The sequence below is a fragment of the Leptonotus elevatus genome, chromosome 2 (genome assembly GCF_054856555.1).
Source record: "Leptonotus elevatus isolate MCC_2025b chromosome 2, RoL_Lele_1.0, whole genome shotgun sequence".
Classification (NCBI taxonomy): Eukaryota; Metazoa; Chordata; class Actinopteri; order Syngnathiformes; family Syngnathidae; genus Leptonotus; species Leptonotus elevatus.
Genome location: NC_141240.1, coordinates 28,807,735 through 28,831,748, shown reverse-complemented (window position 1 = coordinate 28,831,748; position 24,014 = coordinate 28,807,735). Strand labels below are relative to the sequence as shown.

At 38.8% G+C, this 24,014-nt stretch overlaps 3 protein-coding genes across 4 annotated transcripts; all 3 read left to right on the top strand.

Moving 5' to 3' along the window:
- The first annotated feature begins 683 nt into the window (after positions 1 to 683).
- On the top strand, positions 684 to 8,371 carry peds1b (plasmanylethanolamine desaturase 1b). Its single transcript, XM_086069943.1, has 6 exons — positions 684 to 896; positions 1,741 to 1,860; positions 1,954 to 2,045; positions 2,151 to 2,295; positions 4,706 to 4,918; positions 4,996 to 8,371. The coding sequence occupies exons 1-6, from the start codon at positions 761 to 763 to the stop codon at positions 5,115 to 5,117; spliced, it is 828 nt and encodes a 275-aa protein (XP_085926069.1). The 5' UTR covers positions 684 to 760; the 3' UTR covers positions 5,118 to 8,371.
- A 1,292-nt stretch (positions 8,372 to 9,663) lies between these two features.
- On the top strand, positions 9,664 to 13,958 carry LOC147179482 (ubiquitin-conjugating enzyme E2 variant 1-like). Its single transcript, XM_086069912.1, has 4 exons — positions 9,664 to 9,793; positions 11,187 to 11,335; positions 13,035 to 13,160; positions 13,494 to 13,958. The coding sequence occupies exons 1-4, from the start codon at positions 9,718 to 9,720 to the stop codon at positions 13,638 to 13,640; spliced, it is 498 nt and encodes a 165-aa protein (XP_085926038.1). The 5' UTR covers positions 9,664 to 9,717; the 3' UTR covers positions 13,641 to 13,958.
- A 1,385-nt stretch (positions 13,959 to 15,343) lies between these two features.
- On the top strand, positions 15,344 to 21,135 carry slc52a3-1 (solute carrier family 52 member 3-1). 2 transcript variants are annotated; one of them, XM_086068627.1, is made up of 6 exons: positions 15,344 to 15,509; positions 16,392 to 16,521; positions 17,156 to 17,239; positions 18,041 to 19,071; positions 20,414 to 20,537; positions 20,761 to 21,135. In XM_086068627.1, the coding sequence occupies exons 4-6, from the start codon at positions 18,083 to 18,085 to the stop codon at positions 20,971 to 20,973; spliced, it is 1,326 nt and encodes a 441-aa protein (XP_085924753.1). In that variant the 5' UTR covers positions 15,344 to 15,509; positions 16,392 to 16,521; positions 17,156 to 17,239; positions 18,041 to 18,082; the 3' UTR covers positions 20,974 to 21,135. The 2 variants fall into 2 exon arrangements, with proteins under 2 accessions (XP_085924753.1, XP_085924751.1); XM_086068625.1 differs by lacking the exon at positions 17,156 to 17,239 and having other exon boundaries at positions 15,345 to 15,509.
- Positions 21,136 to 24,014: the final 2,879 nt, after the last annotated feature.

The window sequence follows — 24,014 nt, the reverse complement described above, 5'->3', positions numbered from 1 at the left end:
TAAACCAGTGTTAATAATTACTGTGATAAATCGTTAACATAAGTGGTTCCATTGATGAATATAATTTTAATACAATTTGAGCAGATTTGTGATTTCAGAAGAATGTATCAAAATAGTAGCTAATTAACATCAACGCAATGTTATGACTATTATTTACTGCGTCTTTGTAGACTTCAACTGTGCTGTAGATGGAACTATTATGTTGAACATTAGACAATGTACGTGTACTACGTCAATCTGGTCATTTTCTCTTTTGTCTTTGATTCTCAATCAGCTCTTGTAACAGTTGAATTTACAAGAAAATCACCTTCACTGAGTTTATAAAGCGTTGTCTTTGAATTTCCCACTTCCCAGATTTTTCAAATTCATAATCTCAAATTAGAACCAGAACTTGACAGTTGAAAATCATGCGCAGCATTTATTGGACCACAGTTGCGTTTGTTCTTTTCAGAACAGCATTGCGCTTGGTCGCCATCTGCCGTACATCCTATGCTAAGGCATCATATTGTGGGGGAGGGCCGGTTTAGAAACAGGTCTGGTGGGGACAGGCATACTCAGGAAGTGCATTCTTCCTTTCGCAACGCCATTGGTCACACGCCGGCACCTTAAACGCGTGATTATTGGCTGACGGCTTCGGCCTCTCGCACTCTATTGGTCCAAAAACGTTACGCTCGCTGTGGGCTGAGAAGTTGACGTTTCCGTTGGCTCCTGACGAGGAGCAGACAGACTAAACTGAAGGGGCTGGGCCCAAAGTAGAGAAATGGCGAGAATGGTGGACGAGAGCGGGTGTCGAGAGGAATTACAAAACCCCGAGAGGCAGGGACCTGACCGGGGCGCGGCGAGGTGGGGTCCCCAGCACGCCGGTGCCCGAGAACTGGCCAATTTATATTCGCCAGGTGAGTCGACCCGTGTCGCTACTTCGTCTTCAATGCTAGGCTTGTTCTTCCGGCACAATCACCCATACGGGCTGTGACATTTCACCAGTTGTTACGGACTGGAGTTTCGGAGTCACACTTAAAATACTATAAACACGAACAAATGACTAAAATAAGCATGTCTGTGGTTGATAGATACATCAACGTCGACATTGCGGTGTTTGTTTGGGCCAGTGTGCTCGTTGCACAATAGTACTCACGTGAGGTCGCTTGCATTTGTGTTTGAGTCCGTGTTGTGTTGTCCTTTCACTGAAAAATAGAGACAAATACAAGCTGCTAAAGTGAAGTAAGGCCACAAACTAAACCAAAACATTTGCTATTCCAAACATTGTAAGCATTTTGCATACTTTGGAAATTAACGCAAACGCACGTTGGACAGTTTTGACACTTTGCAAGCTGGCTTGCTGTCAGTTTTAAGTTGCAGACATGGTCACGGAAACGTTGCATCATCATCATCATCATCATGTGTTGGTTGCAAGTAGTTATTAACCTTTGGATGGTGATTTGGACAAAATGATGGTTTGAGCTACTGTGGCCTAAGATCAGAAGGTCACTACGGTGAATAGGAGTGACTTAAAATCAAGAAACTCCCAGTTAGTTTGTCTGTCATTGTAAACACAAAACAAAGGCATGTTGTGTTATAAGAAATAGAACAACCACATAACTTTGCTTTCAGGTTTTCTATCTTAATGTTTACGCATAGTAACAAGCACAGTCTTGGATCAAATTGTACTCGTATCTCAAGCCACCATTGCATTTGAAAAGTGCTCCAACATAAGATGCTGTTCAACTGCTCTTCTTGCAGGCAAAAGATGCCAAGAGTGGATTAGTGTCCTCCTCTGCTTCTCTTTAATGGCCTTTAATTTCATTCACCTCCTTGCCAATTTCCACCTGGGGCATTTGTGGTACATCTTGCTGGGCATTGGTAAGTACTGATTCAAGCTATAGATAGATGTTCAGTAGTGACATCATACTAAATGACTCTGCCAATCATACGCCCATTTGAACAAATCTGTAGCGGCAGGAATCCTCACTGCAGACTTTGCCTCGGGTCTTGTTCACTGGGGGGCTGACACGTGGGGATCTGTGAATCTACCCATCTTCGGAAAGGTCAACTCAACTGCATTGCACTGTGTTTGTGTGAGGAGTATTTTTTTCTTCTTCATGTATTCACACACTGCGTGTGCTTGTGTCTGCTCATTCCACTACATGCAGGCCTTTATCCGACCCTTCAGAGAGCACCACATAGACCCCACAGCCATCACCCGTCACGACTTCATTGAGACCAATGGCGACAACTGCATGTTGACTATCGTCCCGCTTGCCAACATGGCCTTCAACTTCGTAACCCTCTCCCCTGGTGAGTCCTTTGCACGAAGGTCTTAAATCATGGTGGCTCGGGAGAGCATTAGACCCATCACACCATGCAATTCTACAAACTAATTTGTCAGAGGAACTGTTATATAAACACATATTTAACTTTTTTTTTTAAATTTTTAATAATGGTGAGACTTTAATAAAAAGAATGAATTAATTAGAGTAAGTTGGTAATTAATCGTGTAAATTGAATGAAAGTTTTTCCTTCATTTTAGTGTAAGCCTAACATCAAAGACAAAAACGACAAATGTGATTGTTTATGTTCTACAGATAAATTTATTGCTTGTGATTGTTAAAAGTATATATGAAGAAATAAAAATAAAATAATAAAATTTTTAATCACAATTGTAATTTTGAAGGGGAAAAAAAGTAGTTAGATTATTTTTCAAAATAGTTCAGCCTTAATCTATGTAAGGCAATTCCTGCCAGTAAAATAAAGAAAAACATAAATACATAAAAAGGTAAAAGAAAAAAAAAGTAACCGTCAGAAGCCCGTTCCCCCTAGTAATTTTTTTTGCCAGTTTACCGCCAGAAGCTCGTCTCCGCAAGTGTTAATTTTATCCGCCATCTTTTAAAGTTAGTCTCAGTTTTAGTCCAGTTTCAAGCCTGCGTGTTAGTTTTTATCATAGTTAGTCAACATCATCCCGTTTTTATTAATTCCATTTTTAGTCTACTGTAAATCTAGCATTTTAGTCTTTAAGTCCAAGAAAACGTGATTTTAGTTGTCTAGTTTTAGTCAGGACAATCACTTAACTGTATTTTTTTTGTCATCAGATTATGTTGAAACTAAAACTAGTACACATAAAAATGTTTCTTTTTTTCTTTTTTGATGAAAAACAAGTGGCTACTATGGCTCCTTGCTATAAAATAGTAAATTAGCATCATAAATTAGCAGTCGGGTTAACATTATTGTTGGAACGCTATAGCCATTGGATTAAAGTTACGTTATAACTATAATTTACTTTATTTTTTTTTTCTTATTTTTTTTTCTTATTTTTTTACACCTTTCACTGTCAATCCACCTCCTGTCTGTCCCATGTGTTTGTGCATGTTGCACTCACTAGCTGCAGATTTGAAAGGGGCTGTGTCACTGTCTGTCGCTTGACTGTGTCACAGTGACAGATTAGCAGAGACAAGATTTTATTAAATCAAAAAAAAAAATGTTTTTTGTTCATGGACTAAAATGTCCATAGATATTACTCTGTTTTTTGAATGAAGTACATTTTCATCTCATCTTCATTAGTCGACAAAAATGCTTACTGAGTTAGTCCCACTTATTGTTTATTAATGAGGGTTTTAGTCTAGTCTAGTTTTAGACCGGTGAAAAAGTTGACGCAATTATTTTTGTTTCGTTGAAGAAATTAACACTAGTCTCAGCTAGTGGAATTTTTTGTTGTTGCTGTCAGAAACCCGGTTTCGCCAGTGCATTTTTTTTTTAACTTTAAAGCAGTTACATGAAGTCCATGTCACTCAACGGGAATTAAAAGTTGACTTTATGAAGGTATTGTATATTTGTACCTGTCAACATGTATTAAAATGAGAGCTGTCAAATGATTATTTTTTTTAAATCAGATTAATCACATTTTAGAATTTTGATTATACTATATTAATCATGATTAATTGCTTGATTAAAAAAAGGCTTTTTTATCAAAAATTTCCCCCGCCAAATTTGAAGAGCACCAGGTTATGTGTTCTTTTGACATTTAATGTTATGAGGACGTCTTCAACATTTTTTGATCCACTGCACACGCTCATCCTCCTCTTTTTCTAATCAGTTAATTACTTGCATAATTTAAAATGGAAAAAAATGACCATAATATTTTGACATGAACAAATATTCTAAATGTGATACGCAAACATTTATTAAATGCTTTACTTTAATGCATGTAATTATGTTTATTGCTACAACCTGTGCTAGTTTAAACATAGCCATTCGCTGTCACGCTAAAGGATAATCTATGTTCAAAATTAAAAGTGCGATTAATCTGCGTTAATTTATGACTAATGCAATACTTTTTTGTGATTAATGAATCAGTTAACGCTTTAACTTTGACAGCACTAATTAAAATGATGTGATTTGTGGTTTTATAGGCTTGGTATGTGATAATAGCCCATCACATTGAAGCTAGGAAATGCGACAGTTCAAAATAAATAAATAAATAAAATACAAACTTTATTTTTTCCTACTGGTGGAAACGGGGCAGTTAAAAAAATATATATCTTTAATCCTCTGTCTTGAAATGGGCTTCTTACATTAAAAAAAACACGCACATTTTTTTTTAACTGGTTGAAATGTGCTTTCATACTAAACCCAAAATGTTTCTCCATGGAGAATTAGATATCACTGACTGAGTGCGTTCATGAAATCATCTTCCTACTGCTTTTGATTGCAGCGGAGATCTACCATCTCTACTCGTGGTACTGCTACCTGTTTGCCCTTGGCATCTTCGTGACCCTCACCAACCAGATCCACAAGTGGTCGCACACGTACTTCGGCCTTCCGCGCTGGGTTGTGCTCCTACAGGACTGCCACATCATCCTTCCCCGCAAGCACCACCGGATCCATCACGTCTCCCCGCACGAGACGTACTTCTGCATCACAACAGGTTGGCTTTCCTTCTTGTATATAATTGGCCCCCAGTACGGCTGTGGAGCGTCTGGTCACAGCGTTGACTTGTTTTAGGTTGGCTCAACTACCCCCTGGAGAAGGTGGGCTTCTGGACGAACCTGGAGGATCTTATCCAGGGAGTCACGGGAGAGAAGCCCAGGGCTGATGATCTCAAATGGGCTCATAAAGTCAAGTAACACCACAGGCTCGCTTCACCCTACCTCAGATGATCACCCCCCCCCCCCCCCCTCCCCTCACATCCCCATCTTGCCTCGCCGTAATCCATAAGAAGACAAACTAACAGGTTCTGATGCCATAGCTTTAACTCTTGCACATTTTCCATTTTTCAAGAGGATGTTTTTTTTCATTATTCACGATGGAGATCGTCATTTCAAACTGCAATATATTTTAACAACAATAACTGCTCACTTTATGAAACTTCTGCACAGAAAGTCACGTCCGATCACTTTGAGAGGAGATTTTCACAGCGGGAGGAATCAGGAACCCTCCTCCACTGTTAATTTGGATTCCATTTAGCGCTGATGGGCTCTTCCTGAATCAGAAAGTCTTTATTTACTCACACACAATCAAAGGTCTTTTTGATTATGGCAAGAAACAAGGATGATTAACCAATGTTGACAGCAAAATAACAAATTGATAAATAATTACTGTTACATATTTTGACCTTTGCACACTTTTGGCTGCAGAGCCGATAACATGATGTCAGATTAACATCAAAACAATACTAATTGCTGTTTATAGATCTTTTATTGAAACCACTTGACAGCCTTGTACAAAAGAAAGAGGCTTTGTCAAGATGAGACTATAACGAGTTGAATAATGCCTAACCAACTCTTAACGACAGGTGAAAAACCAAAAAGAGTGAACAGAAATCCAAATCAGTCAAGTCGTCCTCTCCGTTTAATGCAATGAGAGTAGCATTCTCACATGAAATACAAACTTCTTTCTCTTTTTTAAGTGCTGACTGGCCACTTGTCAAGTGTTTAAAAAAAATAAAATAAAAAAAATAGGTTTTTCGTTTTTGAAACTTATTTTGTCTTAATAATAAGTTGATGTTGTAATGGAGTGCATTATATTAAAAAAGGTGTTATATTTAAATAGGAGAATACCTGTAATTTAAACAAAAGCCCAATTCATCGCCACAGAGAAAACAACCTGAGAAAAAAAAAAGCATTAAACTCAATATTAGTTTTTAAACTAAATCTTGATTTATGGAGGATAAGTCAAGCGGTTATGTTGAGTCGCATCCGATTGTGCCGAATGGAGTGGCCTCAGTGTGTCAGGTTATGTCAGATCAGTGGTATATATTTTTATTTTTTTTAAGCTGCCTTACATGCGCCACATGTTTGTATCTTCGCTCTTGTGCTGAACTTTAATGTTGTTCAACTTGTCTTGGAGTTACACACAGATGCTACACGGGAGATGACATCACGTGTATAATGTGGGAGCCATTTCCATTCCTGCCTGTGTTGTGTAGTACAGTGGTGCCTTGAGAGATTTGTATCTCAAATTATCATTCCCTATTGAGATGAATGGAAAGGCCATTAATGTGTTCCATCCCCCATTTCCCCAACAACAAAACACACGTTGGCATGATGTAATAAAAAAAAATAGCACTGTGGTAATAACAGAATTAAACAGAATATAAAAAATTCAGAACTCCAAAAATGGTCCGGATGACGACTCGTGTCTCCAAAATCTTAAATCGGGTCACCCTGATCTCAAAGCTCCACTGTATTGTGTTGACGTTAAAAGGGCTTTAGTGACAGATGTGATTATTTGTCATTCGTAAGTGTGTTGTACAGCAAATGACTATGCAGTGTAACTTCATGTCTTAACTTGTCGGAATTAGTCCAAATGCCTTTCTTTGTTTTCCTGAAGCGTTTACAGTGATTTCCGGAAGCTCCAATTGAAACGCCTTTAAACGTGCATCGCTAAACAGATACTGTACTATTATTGAAGACTTACCACACAAACAAACGTTTGGTTTGTTACAGTATGTTGGCGGATGCAAGCAATGGAATTTAATTTGTTGACCGCAGCCACTGATAAGGTGGAACATGATTTGCGGTGCGTTCAAAAACCTCACCACGTTGACCCAACGGGTCTCAGGATTGAACTACCTACAAAAACTGTCTTCATTCCAAGGAGCATCCTGGCAAGCAACCAGGTTAAAAGGCTTGATTGTTGTGCCGCTTCTGGTCCGTTCAAGATAGTGACATCTTTTTATACAATGTAATATTCCACCATTTGAATCCTTCATACTTGATCATATTGAATTTAGGGTTAGTGTGGAAACATCTATTCAAACAGTGTTTCTCAACCTTGACTGAACCGAGATACCCGTTTTAGTAAAATGTCATGGCACAACAAAAAGTTTGAGAATGAACGTGGCGCACAAATGGACTCACTGGGTGTGAAATATGGGCGTGTTACATTGACAACAACGTGGACAAGCAAGAAGTCACGACGTTGTTTGTACCTTCTGCCATTTAGTTGGAAAGATTTTAATTGTTCTGCCCATCGCTATATGTCACTGATAGATGACCAAATATATATTTTGAATTAATACTTGATAACTAACGGTTGGGAAGCTCGGTATTTAAACAAATATTTCCATTAACAGAAGGATTCTATTGGTATTTTAGTTCTTTGTAAGTGGATATTTACAGTACACGTCTGCCATTTCTGGTCAAATTCATGCTGCTGCAACCTTGATTTTTCTTGAACGTAAGTCAACAGCAAAAATAACACATTTACTGTAGATTTTATAACACTTATCGTAGAGTATTGTGAAAAGCCGCTTTGTGTGTGGTTAAAAAGTCCCACTGGTCAATGGATGTCGCTTTTGTTTGGAGATGTTGGGAACACTCGGGCTGATGGGAGATTTTTGTGTTTCCATAAAGGCATTTTGTATTGCTTTTTTGTGATAACGTAAGAAGCTTTTGTGTTAAATATGCTGCTACAAATGTTAGCAATTTACAACACGCCACAAAATGGAAGCTTATTTGTTGATGCTGCTATAAGTTAGGTTTCAGGCTAATTCTCAAGTGATGAATGAATTCGTTTCAAAATAAAATGCTTGCATGTTGTTTTTGAACTTGTGACAATTGGGCGCTCCCGCTGGGTCAGTCAGTCAGCCAACGGTATATTTTGACATACCCTCTTCAAATCATTTGTTGAGTTGCTTGTATATTGAATTGCCTTATCGGCTCTCCGATTTGAGTTACTCTAAACCCTGTCAGCTAAATGGTAAAACATTTCATGGACTGACATGATGTTGCCCTTTCTGCGAGGCAAGGCAAGTTTTAGATATCACAATAAAATACCGTGATGCCTTTTGTTGTCTTCCATTCGGAAGATGTACAATGTGTATAATGTATTAAACTGTTTATTTATAAGTAAACTAAATAAAAGTTCCGTACTTGTACCAGTTTCTTTATTATTTCTTTAGTAGGCAATCCTATCAAACCTTCATCTGATGGGTTAGATCAATTCAAATTATTGGCTAAAACCCACATGCTTTGCATCATTTACAGTGGATATAAAAAGTCTGCACACCCCTATTCAAATGCCAGGTTTTGATGCTATAACAAACAAAAGAGAGAGACCAAGGTGGCATGTGTATGCTGACTCCCTCTTAACATGATTTTCAATATTAAATAGGAAAGTTGATTCTTAATTGTATACACAGCAACCACATGGTCACAGTTAAGTTTTCCTTCCACCTTTTTTTAGAATTCAAATTAAGTTAGACAAGGTGCAGGTCAAATTAAACGTGGAAAGTTTTGAAACAATTTATCTTGGTCTCATTTTGTAATATCACAAAAACTTGCTATTTGTACAGGGATCCACTATATTCAGTTTTCGTCAAATAATTTAAATATTTAAAACATAATTGTTCATAGTCAAGTCAAGTGGGTGAATGCACCTCATGTTGATTAAGAAATACTTGTGCAAGTTCAAAATAAGACGACATTTTAACAAACTGCAAGAAATGAGTTGTATGTATCAAATGTGTGTAATTAACACAAATGTTATCGTTTTAGTTGTACTTAAAAGTAATTAAAATGAATCTGTTCAGTTTAGTCATAACATAAATCTTAGTTGTGACAGGTTAATAAAACATGTTTTAAATTGTTCCAACACAGTATTAGGGGTTTCAAGCATACCTTAGACTTTGCTGTTCAAACTAGGCAAGGGTTAGGATTTCAAAGTAGGGTTTTAGAGTGTCAAATTAGAGTTGGAAGCTAGGGGTTGGGTTTCAAGTTAGGTTTTCAAAAAGTTTGGGTGTCAAATTAGGGTTAAAAGCCATGATTGGTGTCTAAGAGTTTCAAATTACAGTTAAAAGACAAATGTTGGGTTTCAAATTAGGTATCTAAGAGAGGGATAGGGTTTCGTATTGCTTGACGTCAAGGTTAGAGGTTTAAACTAGTTTTATGTAAGGGTGTCAGGTTAGAGTTTCAAACGTATTTATTTATTTATTGTATTCTCAAATGTTGTAGTTGTTGAATAATAATACTTAAAAAACAAACATTTTGATGTTTCCTCACCACTTTCTAGACTGTATTTGAGTCCACTTCAATTGTTATTCATTCCTAAAATAAAAGTGATACTTGTATCATAAATGAATCCTCCGGGACCTATTTGCATGGAATAAATCAAGCATTCAGACCAGAGTCGTGCGTGACGAGCCATCTGTTTTGGAGCAACTGAGAAACGGGCAGACTGAATCTTGAATAATCAAGGCCAAATTGGTGTAACGTGCGCGCACCCATGACGTCGACAACGGCCTTAGCGACGTGCGCGCTCCCGTCGTGCACCATCAACATGGCGCTCGCCGCCGGATCAGGTAAATACAATATGACGGAACAATTAGATACCGCCACGTTTAAAAACAAACCCTTATCAGAGCGTTCAGTTTATACTTAACAATTTACGGCTCACCGCGGGAATGTTAGCTATGGCCGAATATGTCTGTTATACTTGAATAAAAAAAGCTGTGACATCGCTGGAGCCGCCAGCGAGAATGAATTGAAAGCAAAGGGCATTAGCTCAGTAAGCTACATGCGATTTCAATCTAGGAAGACCCGGCGAACATATTTAGATGATTTTTTTAAGTCCAGCCGAACAATTACCGAATAACGTACATGTAACACAACCAGGCCCTATTCGAAGTAGCGTTTATTCAGAGGCGTAAAAGTAGTAGTGGTTAGTTAGCGCAAAGGGCTTGGCTGTTAGCCACTCGGCGAAAAATGCTCTTTGATGAATTGGCTGTTGAGCTACAAACACTTACTAATCAACATGAGTTTGTGCCTTTTTTAAGATAAGGATTGTGCACGTGGATATGGAAATGCGTGGAAATAGCGGTTTTGTAGACATAAAAGAGGAGAATGAAGAGTGGCAGGTGTGTTTTCACATCAGCCGGCCGGCTCTTGGTTTGCAGTTTGCATGCCAGCTGCACCATCACATCTCACCGCAGAGGCCAAATGATGCAGCACTCCCCAGCACGGCAATGCCTTCTTAAATAGCTTCTTCACAGCTTCTCCGCTTCTTTCACCCCACCCATCACGATATGAGATGTTACAGAAAATAACTGAAAATGGAAGAAGAATGGAATAAAGATTCTACTTGGTTTAATGCGCGTGAAGAGGTCATAGTTGTGGCACGACTACAGGCCTGCTCACAATACCTTGAGCATCTGACACTCCGTATGGGGAAGAATTGGAGTATGGATTTGTACTGTATCTTTTTTGACACTTTTCAAATGATCGCTATTAGTGTGAACTCGCATGCGAAACTTGTCAGCCAATCGGAGAATAGCTGTCAAAACGAAACCAAGCTGAGGAGATGAGAAATAATGAAGTTATATTGTTTTACTTCAGTTTAAAGAAACGTTATGACCAGATTTTCTATAGGCGATATCTCACAAAAAACCTTCATCAGAAAGGCCAATTTTTCCCAAAACACTCGCACAAGAACCCCAAATTTCTCAGGAACCTACCATCCGATTTTAACATTTCAAAATTTTCAGGGACGGCTGTTTTTCGAAAATGTCATGTTTCTGCTGACTGAAAATTCTGTTTTACTTTTTCCCTTTTCCTTACATTTTCATTTTTAGCTTTTAGTCAAGCATTGGATTTGGATAATTACATCTACTCTTTATCTATTTATCTTTACGCCGCTATTACTTAAGCACAACATGTGAGTTATTTTGCCACCTCATTTGTTTTGTGCGCCCACAGGAATTAAAGTTCCTCGCAATTTCCGGCTACTTGAAGAGCTGGAGGAGGGTCAGAAAGGTGTGGGGGATGGAACTGTGAGCTGGGGTCTGGAAGATGACGAGGACATGACCTTAGCAAAGTGGCGAGGAGTCATCCTTGGCCCTCCTCGAGTAAGTGCCAATTTGAAACTAACAAGGACTCTGACATGGAGCAATATATACCAACCCTGACTGAATGTTAACGCTTTAAACCCACATAGAACTCCCCCCCCCCCCCCTCAATGAGATGTGAGGTTGCTTTTCATATGGGCAGATATAACCAGGGTTAAATTATTTTTTTATTTTTCATTATAGTTTATTTTGTTTTGGCCTTTGTTTTTTTAAATTCTGTTATTTTTATTTAGTTTCTAGATGGTTTTTTCGTTTAAATTTTTTGAAAATATTTTAGTATATTAATTTTAGTAATATTTTTTATTTATTTTTATAGAATATTTGAGTGCAAGATTGAAAAAAAAAGTCACAGTAAGTATTATTGTGTAAAAAGAAAGAAAGAAGTAAACTACAATTCCCAAACGACTGTTTGACCTTTCGTCTTCTGTAAGGCTGAAAAGTGAAATCAAGCCCATAATGTATGAATTAGATACATTTTTGTTATAATTACAGTTTTAGTTTCATAAACGTAAAATGTAGATTCAGTTAGTTTGCCTTTTTTTTTTTAAAGCCTTCTCGTTTTTATTAACTCTTAACAATCACAAGTGAAATATGTTTCTCATTAGGACGAGAAACATCTTTACCTGCGAGCGGTAGCTTACTTAGCAGACTACAAAAAAAAACTTCCTATGTTTTAAATGTCTCTCAGACGCAACATAATGGTGACGACTTGCAAGTAAAGCATCAATGACCTCATAATAAAGTCCCAGGTGAAAATATAACCAAAACTAGGTCTTGCACTGTCATTTTCACTTTTCATTTCAGAAATGCAAACCAAAATGTAGTTATAGGGTCGACTACTTTCTCATCCTAAAACTGTTCGTTAGAATGAGAATGTTTCTTGTCCTAATGAGAAACCTATTTCCTTATTTCCCCCCACATAGCATTTAACAAATATGAGCCTCTCCACTACGGAAATGCATAATAATGTCCCAAAATAGAATGAAAATTGACATGATTCGAACTTATAGAGCGCTAGAGGAGATTGGATTTGCTATTTTTATAGGATTTCCTTCCAATGATTGTTGTTATTTTGTATTTAATGCTCTGTTATATTGCAGAAAATATTAAATGAGTCTGTCTTGATCTCATCTGTGTAGTATGCATTAGGGCAGCTTTATTTTGATTTACAACATTTTAAACAATACCAGAATGTGTTATTAACGTTAATTATAGGACTCCATATTAAACGAAGGTAGTAAAGTAATATATGATGGCCCTTAAAAGTGATTATTTGCTGTCTTATTTTATGATTTTTTAATGTTACACTGAATGAGGGAGCATTTCTCTGAAGTAATCATTTTTAAGTACCATCATTTAATTTCACTACCTTTTCCATAGACTGTTTGGTTGACTGTGTTTAAATAAAAAATATTTAATATTTACAACAAAATTTGAGGCAGCACAGTGTAATGGTGGATAGCACGTCTGCCTCACAGATCTGAGGTGCAGAGTTTGAATCTGGGCTCTGGACTTGCTTGGCTTTTCCTCCCACATCCCCAAAACAGACATGCAAGACTCTAAATTGTCCCGTAGCTGTGAAATGATGTTTGGGATTTAGTGTGTCAACATGTGCTTCATTCTCCATTTGCTACGGCGGGCTGTAAAAACTTTGCGTGTTGCTCTTTGACACACACTCACCGAGCGACCTCTTCCACAGACAAGCTACGAAAACAGGATGTACAATTTGAAGGTTGAATGTGGGCCAGGGTACCCAGAGTCGCCGCCGTTTGTCAGATTTGTGACCAAGATCAACCTGAACGGCGTGCACACTTCCAACGGCGTGGTACGTAACGCTTCATTCATCGCTATTGTCTCTTGCTCTCACATTCACACATTCCCGCCGCGACTGTTAGCAAAAATACATTTTGCCTAATACACTTCTTGCTGTAAGTGCACCTAAAATTTTGGTAACTTTTTCTGTACCACTAACTGATTTCAAAATTGTGCTGACCTGGCGTAGAAACCAATAAAAGGCAAATGATGAATTTTACAACTCACCATTACGCTGAACGTAATTGATGCTGTAATGAGAAGCAAAAATTGACGGCGCAGCTGATCAGAATTGTGTAACAAGCCGTTCAGTTTCGCATGTGTCTGTGTCTGCTTGATTTCGCAGGTGGACATGCATGCAGTGACCGCATTGGCCAAGTGGCAGAACTCGTACAGTATCAGGACGGTTCTGCTGGAGCTGAGGCGGCTCATGACCTGCAAGGAGAACATGAAGCTTCCTCAACCGCCCGAGGGCCAGATCTATACCAACTGAGCCCTCGCGCTTCCTTTGTCATCCATCTTTTCCTCCTCCTTCCTTTCCCTCCTTTCTTGGCTAACTTTCCATCATGACATCCACATTCCATTGGTTGAGAACACAGGCAGCGCTGAAAACCTCAAGCATAGAAGAACAATGCAGACACACAGTCATCATTACACGCACGCACGCACGCACGTCATTCCAGGCGATTTTCCTCTTCTCCCAACACCAATATCTCTTGGTTGTGATCATTGGAATACTGTACATCTTTTTTTTTATGTTTTGTGGAACATGGCAGATTGTACAATAACATAAATAATCTTATGAAGTGTACCTATCTCTGTGTGTATTGCCTTCTTGCAACATTGAAATATGTTGATTTAATAGCTGAAATGTAATGTGTGCATACAGTATGAGTGTCTGTGCCGTCCTATTTGACCATGCGCATGACACCGCTATGAACTGATCTCATGTACTTTGAGTGTAAGTAGAAATTAATCAAATCACTTGGTAAATTGTTTTCCCCCTCTCCATTTCATTAAATCACACTTGGCAGAATTTGGTGCGGTTGATGTTTTGGTTAATCTGGTGTCAACCTTTACAAGCTGAATGGAGAATAGAATAGAACGAGCATGTATTAAGTCAGTAATGGGGAAGTCAGGCTTTACAGCAGCATATATAGCACAATATACACAATGTTTTGTTTTTAAATCCCAAATGATCTGCTGTTCAAGTACAACAGGCAAATGTGCTGCACAATAACTCAGTAAAAAAGAAAGAAAAAAAAAGACAGCAGTAGTCACCAGTATTAATTATCATTGGAGTGACTATTTGTATACATGAATTATCAGTACAAAAGAAAAAAAAATTGGTGCCATTTGCTTGTTGTAATTCTGTAAATAAACTTATATTTCTGCTCCCCCCCCCACTCTAAATATGATACATACGTTGAACTACTCAAAATGTCTATTCATATAATGCCAGGCATCCCCCTTTCAGTTGTTTAGCTTATTTGAGTAATAACAAAAAGTAAAATGAGTGGGGTTTTAGCAAATAGCCTACTGTACATGAACTCTAGCCACAGAGCATTCATGTTGACACAAAGTACATTACAGTCTTTCAATAAAAATGAAAAGAAAAGAAAAAATATTATTTTGACTTGAGTAACATAACTAAAAGTAAAATGAGTGAGTTAGCATAAAATTAGCAAATACTGTACAGTACATGAAATCTACGACATTCATGCTAATAATAGCACAAAGCACACTACTGTACAGTGATTCAACAAAAATGTGTGTGTGTGGGAGGGGGGGGGGGGGGGGGGTCCTGCGTTACAGTGATAAATTATTTTCTAACGACTGTGAATATTTTTTGTAGACATTTTATGCATGAATCAACATAACATTCGCAGATGTAGTTGGAAGTGAAATGCAATGTATTTTTACTTATCCATTCGTGCTGCACATTCTTGCACACAAATATTTTATTAGTGAGCTGACGTCTTAAAAGAGGGAAACTGTTATCAAACCTCTTGATAACATGTCACCATTGATACAAGAAAATAGATTGCTCTGTCACAGAGACTCAGGCAACCATAAATAATATTCAAAATGGAGACACACTTTAGAGCACACAAGGCATGACGACGGCAGGGAAGGTAAAGAAGAAGTGACTACTTAAACTACCCCCCCCCCCCCAAATAAATAAATAAATCACGAGTTAAGCTGTCTTGTGGGTGAAACTCCACTTGAGTGCTGTGTCAGGCATTAAAAACAAAAAATGACACAGTTTAATTCTTCCATAAATTGGGTCACTACAGTACACAACTATTCGACTCTCATTCCTCCACACGTAGTCAAAGCCTCTGCTTCGTCAGCATCTCTGGTGAGTACAAAGTATTCTATAAATGTTTTATTTACTTTGATAAATATTGATTGTGAGCTGCTATACTGTAGTGTAGAGGTCGACAACAACCATTCGAAAAATGTATTTAAAAACATGACGTCATCGTCATGCCTCGAGACTTGTAAAAAAAAAAGGAGCCATATAAAACGTCTGACTTGACCTAGTAATGAGAATTTTATTTTGATAAATATTGATTGTGAGCTGCTATACTGTAGTGTAGAGGTCGACAACAACCATTCGAAAAATGTATTTAAAAACATGACGTCATCGTCATGCCTCGAGACTTGTAAAAAAAAAGGAGCCATATAAAACGTCTGACTTGACCTAGTAATGAGAATTTTATTTTGATAAATATTGATTGTGAGCTGCTATACTGTAGTGTAGATGTCGACAACAACCATTCGAAACATATATTGTTAAAAACGTGACGTCATCGTCATGCCTCGAGACTTGTAAAAAAAGGAGCCATATAAAACGTCTGACTTGACCTAATAATGAGAATTTTATTTTGATAAATATTGATTGTGAGCTGCTATACTGTAGTGTAGAGGTCGACAACAACCATTCGAAAAATATATTGTTAAAAACATGACGTCATCGTCATGCCTCGAGACTTGTAAAAAAAAGGAGCCATATAAAACGTCTGACTTGACCTAGTAATGAGAATTTTATTTTGATAAATATTGATTGTGAGCTGCTATACTGTAGTGTAGAGGTCGACAACAACCATTCGAAAAATATATTGTTAAAAACATGACGTCATCGTCATGCCTCGAGACTTGTAAAAAAAAGGAGCCATATAAAACGTCTGACTTGACCTAATAATGAGAGACGTGCCCTTGTGTTATGTCACACTCACAGCTAGACTGGACTCTGACCCACGCGGGAGCCATGTGATCCCACTCACCCACTCACTCACTCACTCATTCCCGTCCTAGCGTGATGACACCAAGTCGTCTCTGAGGCCTTTAGGGACAGCACAGGCAAACGTGTGAGTATTTTTGGGACTTGAGCACAGCTTGCATGCTTTACTCAACGAGTGTCACTGGCGTGTGTTGATGCAAGTGGGACGGTGTCCATCGTCAGGGGACAGGCGTGATCTGTGGATGAGCTCACATTCTTTAAGCTTCAGCTGAGCGGACATCTTGACTGTCTTGACATTGTGTTGGGCTTCAGTGTCGTTTCCCCCGCACATTAGAGAAGTAACTAGGAGAATTTAGGAAATATTAAAAATGTGAATTTTTTTATTGGAATTCACTGGGAATTTGGGGTAATTTAATGGAAAAGTAATACAAGTAGAAGTATAGATACTTGTGGAAAAAAAACTTTAAAATACAATAATATAGTATTAGGATTTAGTGTTTATTAGGGGTGTGAATTGCCTAGTACCTGGCGATTCGATTCGATTAATCCCAATACAAATCTATAAGTTGATTATTGCGATTTTTTGAAACTCAAATTTAGAAAATACTAATCAGTAAACTTGTACTTGCACTGTGAGATTTGTATGAAAATGCATTTATTTATATAATATTATTATCGAGTCGAGAATTGCACGATAATATCACGATATATTGCCAAATCGATATTTTTTAACACCCCTAGTGTTTATCCTTTCTTCGCAGAGGATAACGTGAGTTCTGATTGAATCCTGCACTGCCACCTGCTGTTGACTTAAATTGACGTCAAAACCTTGCGTGACCAAACAGGTGAGCTGTCGCATTCGCAAACTGAGCCCATAGGCATCTTGATGTCAGGACAAAATGGCCGCCCCCTGAGATGGATGAAAATGGGTGGATTATTCAGCTTTATTAATATTCCATAAAGACAATTTAAATCAGAATACCATTTTTAGGCTAGTGGGGGCACATAGAACATATTGCAAATATTTTTTGGGACTTCTGCTTTTAACGGTTAAAAGTTTTTACTTGTCGCAATGACATTTCAAACATAATCAGACAATTTTTCACTGTCTGCGAAGATCTTTTGAAACTTTTTACGAACCCTGACGAAACCCCCCAAATTAGCGTCATTCGTATGCATTTGTCACTCAGTGCGATACAGGATGCTTTTCATATATGAATTATTTTAAATTTCCAATTTAAAAAAATGACACTGACACTGGGAACACATACACTTAAAAAAATAAAATAAAAATAAAATAAAGAAATTATGTTGACATTTTGGAAAACTTTATTTACAGTAGAACTATTTACTTAGTTTTTAATTTAGCTTTACACATGCTGATGACCCTGGAAGCTCTCTGCAATTTTTGATCTAACTTTTAAACAAAGCTGTCATTATAGTTTAAAATGAAAATAAATAAGTAAATATTTAAAAAAATTTATGCTAATATTTTTTCTTTTAATGCAACTGAATATCGGCTTGAAATATCGGTTATCGGCTAACAATCGGTATAGGCCTTGAAAAAAAACATATCAGTCTATCACTATTAAAAGCACAAGGTGTAATTTTCTTAGTTTATTTGACAGCTGATTTTTGTCCTCCAGGTGTCACAGGCAGCACAAGAAGAATCACGTCGTCGGGCCAGGATGGCGCTTCTGGTCCACGTGCTGGCCTGCGCTTTTGGCCTGGGCTCCTGGGTGGCCGTCAACGGCCTGTGGGTGGAGCTGCCGCTCATCGTCAACACCCTCCCCGAAGGCTGGGATCTGCCTTCCTACCTGACCGTCATCATCCAGATGGCCAACCTGGGACCTTTGCTGATCACGCTCATGCACAAATTAAGGCCGGGCCGCCTGAACGAGCGGACCGTCATCTACGCCCTCCTCTGCGTCGGCGTGCTGTCCTGCGTCCTGCTCGCCTTCTTCTGGGACCGCACCAGCGTGGTGGCCGGCGCGTCGCACAGCACCGGCTTCTTCATCATCACCTTTTTCCTCTCGCTGGTGGACTGCACCTCCTCCGTCACCTTCCTGCCTTTCATGATGCAGCTTCCGGCCAAGTACATCACCACCTATTTTATCGGGGAGGGGCTGAGCGGCTTCGTTCCCGGCGTTGTCGCTCTGGCCCAAGGTGTAGGCATGGCTAAATGTGTTAACTCTACTCCGGGGACAGAAGGAAACCACTCAAGTGGAAGCGTGTGGTTCCTCCAGACTGTGTATCTCCCCCCCCACTTTTCCACGGAAGTGTTTTTCTTCATCCTGACAGCCATGATGTGCATAAGTCTGGCTGCTTTCGTCGCACTCAACAGACTTCATTTGTCGTCTGACGAAAACCTGATGGAGGGCTCGGCGAAGTCGGTCTGCTCCGGTTTGGACAATCCCGCGGCGGAGATTGACGGAAGTGATATAAAATGTCAAAATGAGGAGGGGAGCCATACAAGGCCTCCCGCGCACTCTGTATACCATCTGACCTTCATCTACTTCCTGGTGGTGTGGGCCAATGGCGCCACCAACGGCGTGCTGCCCTCCGTGCAGACGTACTCCTGCATGCCGTATGGCAACCTGGCCTATCACCTGTCGGCCGCTCTGGCTTCTGTGGCCAACCCGGTCGCTTGCACCATCGCAATGTTCTTCCAAAACAGGTACCGCTAGAACACTCTCCATATATCTCCAGGTTTTCAAACGTTGAGTGGCAAGGTTTGGCAAGGCTGCACAAACTGGCATTCATTCAAAAGGCAAAGAATAATCAGCAAGGCATCAACAGCATGCATCTAACATGTACACAATCATAAACCCATGTTACATAGTAGGTACATTATTCATTCATTGGGCTCATGAGTAGCATTAGCTTGCATATGCTAGGGCAAACACATGTGCAAACAAGCATGTGACACAAACGGTATAAGCCGTTAAGCTCACCTTTTTACAGTCTCAAATGTCTGAATAATATCTGCAACTGTCGTCACAAGAACGTCAAGATGATTGGAGATGGTCTTATATCATTTTCTTTTTAATCTCCTGAAATGAGGCACTCCTTCGCTTTCTCTGGTCAATATTTAGTGCAGTACACACACAACGTCACAACTTTTAAATAGGCCAACTGACTACCAGTAATTCCAAGTTTGATGAGCCCTCTGATACTAATTAGACGACACAGGCCTGTTTTTCACACACACACACACACACACACACACACACACACACACACACACACACACACACACACACACACACACACACACACACACACACACACACACACACACACACACACACACACACACACACACACACACACACACACACACACACACACACACACACACGCGCGCGCGCGCGCGCGCGCGCGCGCACACACACACACACACACACACACACACACACACACAAAAATAGGTTGAACCTCATTTCAAAAGCAATATCAGATTTTCTGTTCTCAGTAATGGTGCATTTGAGGAGCACCAAAAAAAAAATAGGACATCTCTAACACCATCAGTGAATTAAACCAAGATGGCGGCAAAGTAATATCGTTTTATTTCTTTGCCCCGTGTAGAAAAACTTGCCTAGTGTTCACTGTTTTTCTACAAATAAAATATTTAAGAAAATGGTGAAGTGAGACTATGGAGGGGTTCACTGTTTAATACAATAAAAAAAGACATTGCAGTTAAACAAAAAAAAAATCTTTACTCAGGTGCCTGATTAGGTCCAAAAATATTTGGAGAAATATGAAATAAAAACTCGAGATATGACTGTCAAACTGGTACTCTAAAACTGCTATACTGTAATTCCTAAATTGTAACTTAATTGAGTTTTTTTTTTAATCCATTGTGATGGCCTAATATAGGCCCATATAATATAATATAATATAATATAATATAATATAATATAATATAATATAATATAATATAATATAATATAATATAATGCTAACAGTATGTGTGATGAATAATAATGAAGTCATTTTCCACTTCCTTGTGTTTTCAGGTCTCTTGTGTTTCTGGGCGTGCTGGCGCTGTTGGGGACAGGCTTTGGCAGCTATAACATGGCTATGGCTGCCATGAGCCCTTGTCCATTACTTCAGACATCCGTGGCGGGAGAAGTTATCATTGTGAGGGACATGCAAACATGTTGCATAAACATAGGGTGACATCATACCTGCTGGCAGCATTAGCCAGGAAATGGCAAAGTTCAGCCTCTTAAACAATCAGTGTTGAGCAATTCTGCTCATAGCATAAGTGATAACTGCTCTTTATATCTGTTGTTTGAAACAAACAGTAGGCAATTTATGGAAAATTGTACAAGCCCAATGTTGTCCATTTTGCCTTCAACAGGTCCTCTCATGGCTCCTTTTCACCGGAACTCTCTCTTACGTCAAAGTGATGGTGGGTGTCATCCTGCGCGACCACAGTCGCAGCGCCCTCGTTTGGTGCGGAGCAGCAGTACAAGCGGGGTCGCTGGTGGGCTCTGTCGTCATGTTCCCACTGGTCAACGTCCTGATGCTCTTCAAGGCCGGCGACTTCTGCAACACCAAATGTCCACTCTGACAACTCTCATGTGGATCTAAAGACTTGTTTGCAAAGTACGGGGTTATTTATTTTGTAGCAAAATGAATAAAGGATGCGGTACTGCACTGTTAACATAACTGGATGTTATATTTTAGCCAATGGCCGATTTTAAATGTTTTTTTTTTTTTAATATTGTAATAAAACTGCATATTCCAGAATTCCTTCCTTGCATTTGTCGTCTCTCTCAAAAGATTTCCCATCTATTCATTTGAACATATTAACGCGACAGAAATTCAGTTCCAATTCATAAGAATGTTGTTTGAACACTAGATGGCGGAAGCACACCTCTAATTGTTGACACTGCAGGTCAGCGAGCTCCTAACTAATAAAGGCTCTTACTGCACCCGTGTGTTGTTTATAGAAAACGGGCGACTGGATTAGGATTTGATGAGCAAAGATCGATTTTTGCTACAAAGACGTAAACATGCTGTTCAAACACTTGTTTTATATTGGGCCGTTCACTCATACAGGTAATGCATTTGCGAGCAGGATAAAAATCAACATTGCCATTAAAACACTGAAAATGTCACTGCTCTGACAATGTGTGTGTCATCAAAGAGATGTATGCGCCCCCTGAAGCTAATAGCTGGTTGGGCCAACATCAGCAACGTCAACCGAACGCACACGTTTTCTATCTAACGGGCAATGTGCCTTCAAGATCTCTGTGGAAATATTTTGACTCGAGCTTCCTCGCAGAATTGCTTTAATTCAGCAACAATGGAAGGTTTCAAGCATGAGTGGACGTTTCCAGGTCATGCCAGATAATTTCATAATTTCAGTCGGATTCACTTCACTCTTTTTTTTAATTTAATTTAATTTTTAAAGAGGTTAACTTGGTGGAATGATGTCCTGCTGCAGAACCCAAGTGCGCTTCAGCTCAAGGTCACAACTAGATAAGTCAATATTCTCTCTCTGGTAAAAAGCAGAATTCATGGTTCCATCAATCACAGCAAGTCCTCCAGTTCCCGAAAGAGCAAATCAGCCCCAGACCATTACATGTTTGGTCTTCTTGATCTCAAATACGCCAGATGTATCGAGACACAAACCTTCCAAAAAGTTAATCTATCATCTTGTCAGTCTATCGAATATTCTTCCAAAAGTCTTAGGAATCCATGCAGGTTTATTTTTTGGGGCGAAAGTTTGACAAGCCTTTATGTTTGTTTTAGAACTCCCCCATGTTGACAGGTATAAATGACTAATATTACTGCAAATTACTAGTAGTTGGGTCAAAGTCTTCTTTGTTTGTACACAAGGCTTCATGACACTGCCTTCAAGTGGCCAAGTAGCAAACACAAGAAGGAGCTGCAATGAATTCATCCATCCATCCATTTTTTGTGGCACTTAATCATGATGCACTAATTGTTTAATTCTTTACATTGTAATGAATGGATGTTGTTACTGTATGCTTAAGTTACATATTATTGAATGTGACAAATGCTGCTACACAATTTCTGAAGAGGAGGAAAAGATGCTGGCCATCTGTGTTTACCGAGAATCAGGTGCTCCCCCTGCCTGCCCTGTGCAAAAGGAGGATGAGGAAGAAGACGAGGAGGAGGCTGGGGTGGGGTTGTGCTCTAATTACTGCTACTCGTGGCTCTTGCTTCCGCCGCTGGTCACTTGGGAGATCCCCTGACCCCGACCGACTGAGTACAAACAAAAAAATAAGGAAGGCAAATAGGGCCCCGATTGGCTCGCGTAGCCTCCGGGGCTCCTCATCAGTGGACGACAAGTGCACGTGGGACTTTCTCACTCGAATGTCTTGTTGAGTCTTCACTGCATTTCTCTGAGGATAAACCCAAAATACAAAAAAATCTCAACAAATACGATTTCATTGATTTAATAACAGAGCTGTGTTGAAATCTTGCTTAAAAATCTTCAGTTTGGAAGACATAACTCTAGAAACCTCCTTAAAATCCTGCAATGAAACCCTAACACTGGCTCAAAATCCCTCTTTCAAACCCTAACATGAGCGGAAAATCTTAGCTACAAATATTAACACTCTCTTGAAACCATAACACAGGTTTAAGACCTTCATTAACACTAACCCTAGTATGAAATTCTACTTTGAAAAGCTAACACTAGTTTGAAACCTTAATTTGAAACCCCAACCCAAGTTTGAAACCATACTTTAAAGGTTAGTTTGAACTCCTATTTTGAAAACTTAACCCAAGTTTGAAAACATGATTTAAAACCCTAACACTCATTTGAAACCCTAATTTGAAACATAACCCTAGCTTCAAACCCTAATTTAAAAACAATAAACCTAGTTTGGAGTCATTCTTTAAAACCCTAACCCTGGTTTGAAACCCTACTTAGAAACCAAAATCCTACATTGAAACCCTAAATTAACACCCCAACACAAGTTTGAACCCCTAACCCTAGTTTGAAAACCTTTATTTGAAATGCTAATCCTACTTTGAAACACTACTTTGAAACTCCGACACTAACCCTAACCCTAATTTGAACCCTACGTCGAAACACTAGTACTACTTTCAAACCCTACTTTGGAACCATAACTCTAATTTGAAACCTTATTTTGAAACCATATCCCTAATTTGAAAACATAATTTGAGACCCCAACCAAAATTTGAAACCATACTTTGAAACTTAGTTTGAACTTCTATTTTGAAAACTTAATCTAAGTTTGAAAACATTATTTGAAACCCCAATTTGAAACATAACCCTAGCTTCAAACCCTAATTTGAAAAAATAAACCTAGTTTGAAGTCGTTCTTTGAAACCCTAACCCTGGTTGGAAACCCTACTTAGAAACCAAAATCCTCAATTTAAACCCTAATTTAACATTCCAACACAAGTTTGAACCCCTAATCCTAGTTTAAAAACCTTTATTTGAAATGCTAATCCTTTTTTGAAACAATACTTTGAAACTCAGAACCTAAACCTAACCCTAATCCTAACCATAATTTAAAACCTACCTCGAAACACTAATACTATTTTCAAACCCTACTTTGGAACCATAAACCTAATTTGAAACCTTACTTTAAAACCATATCCCTAGTT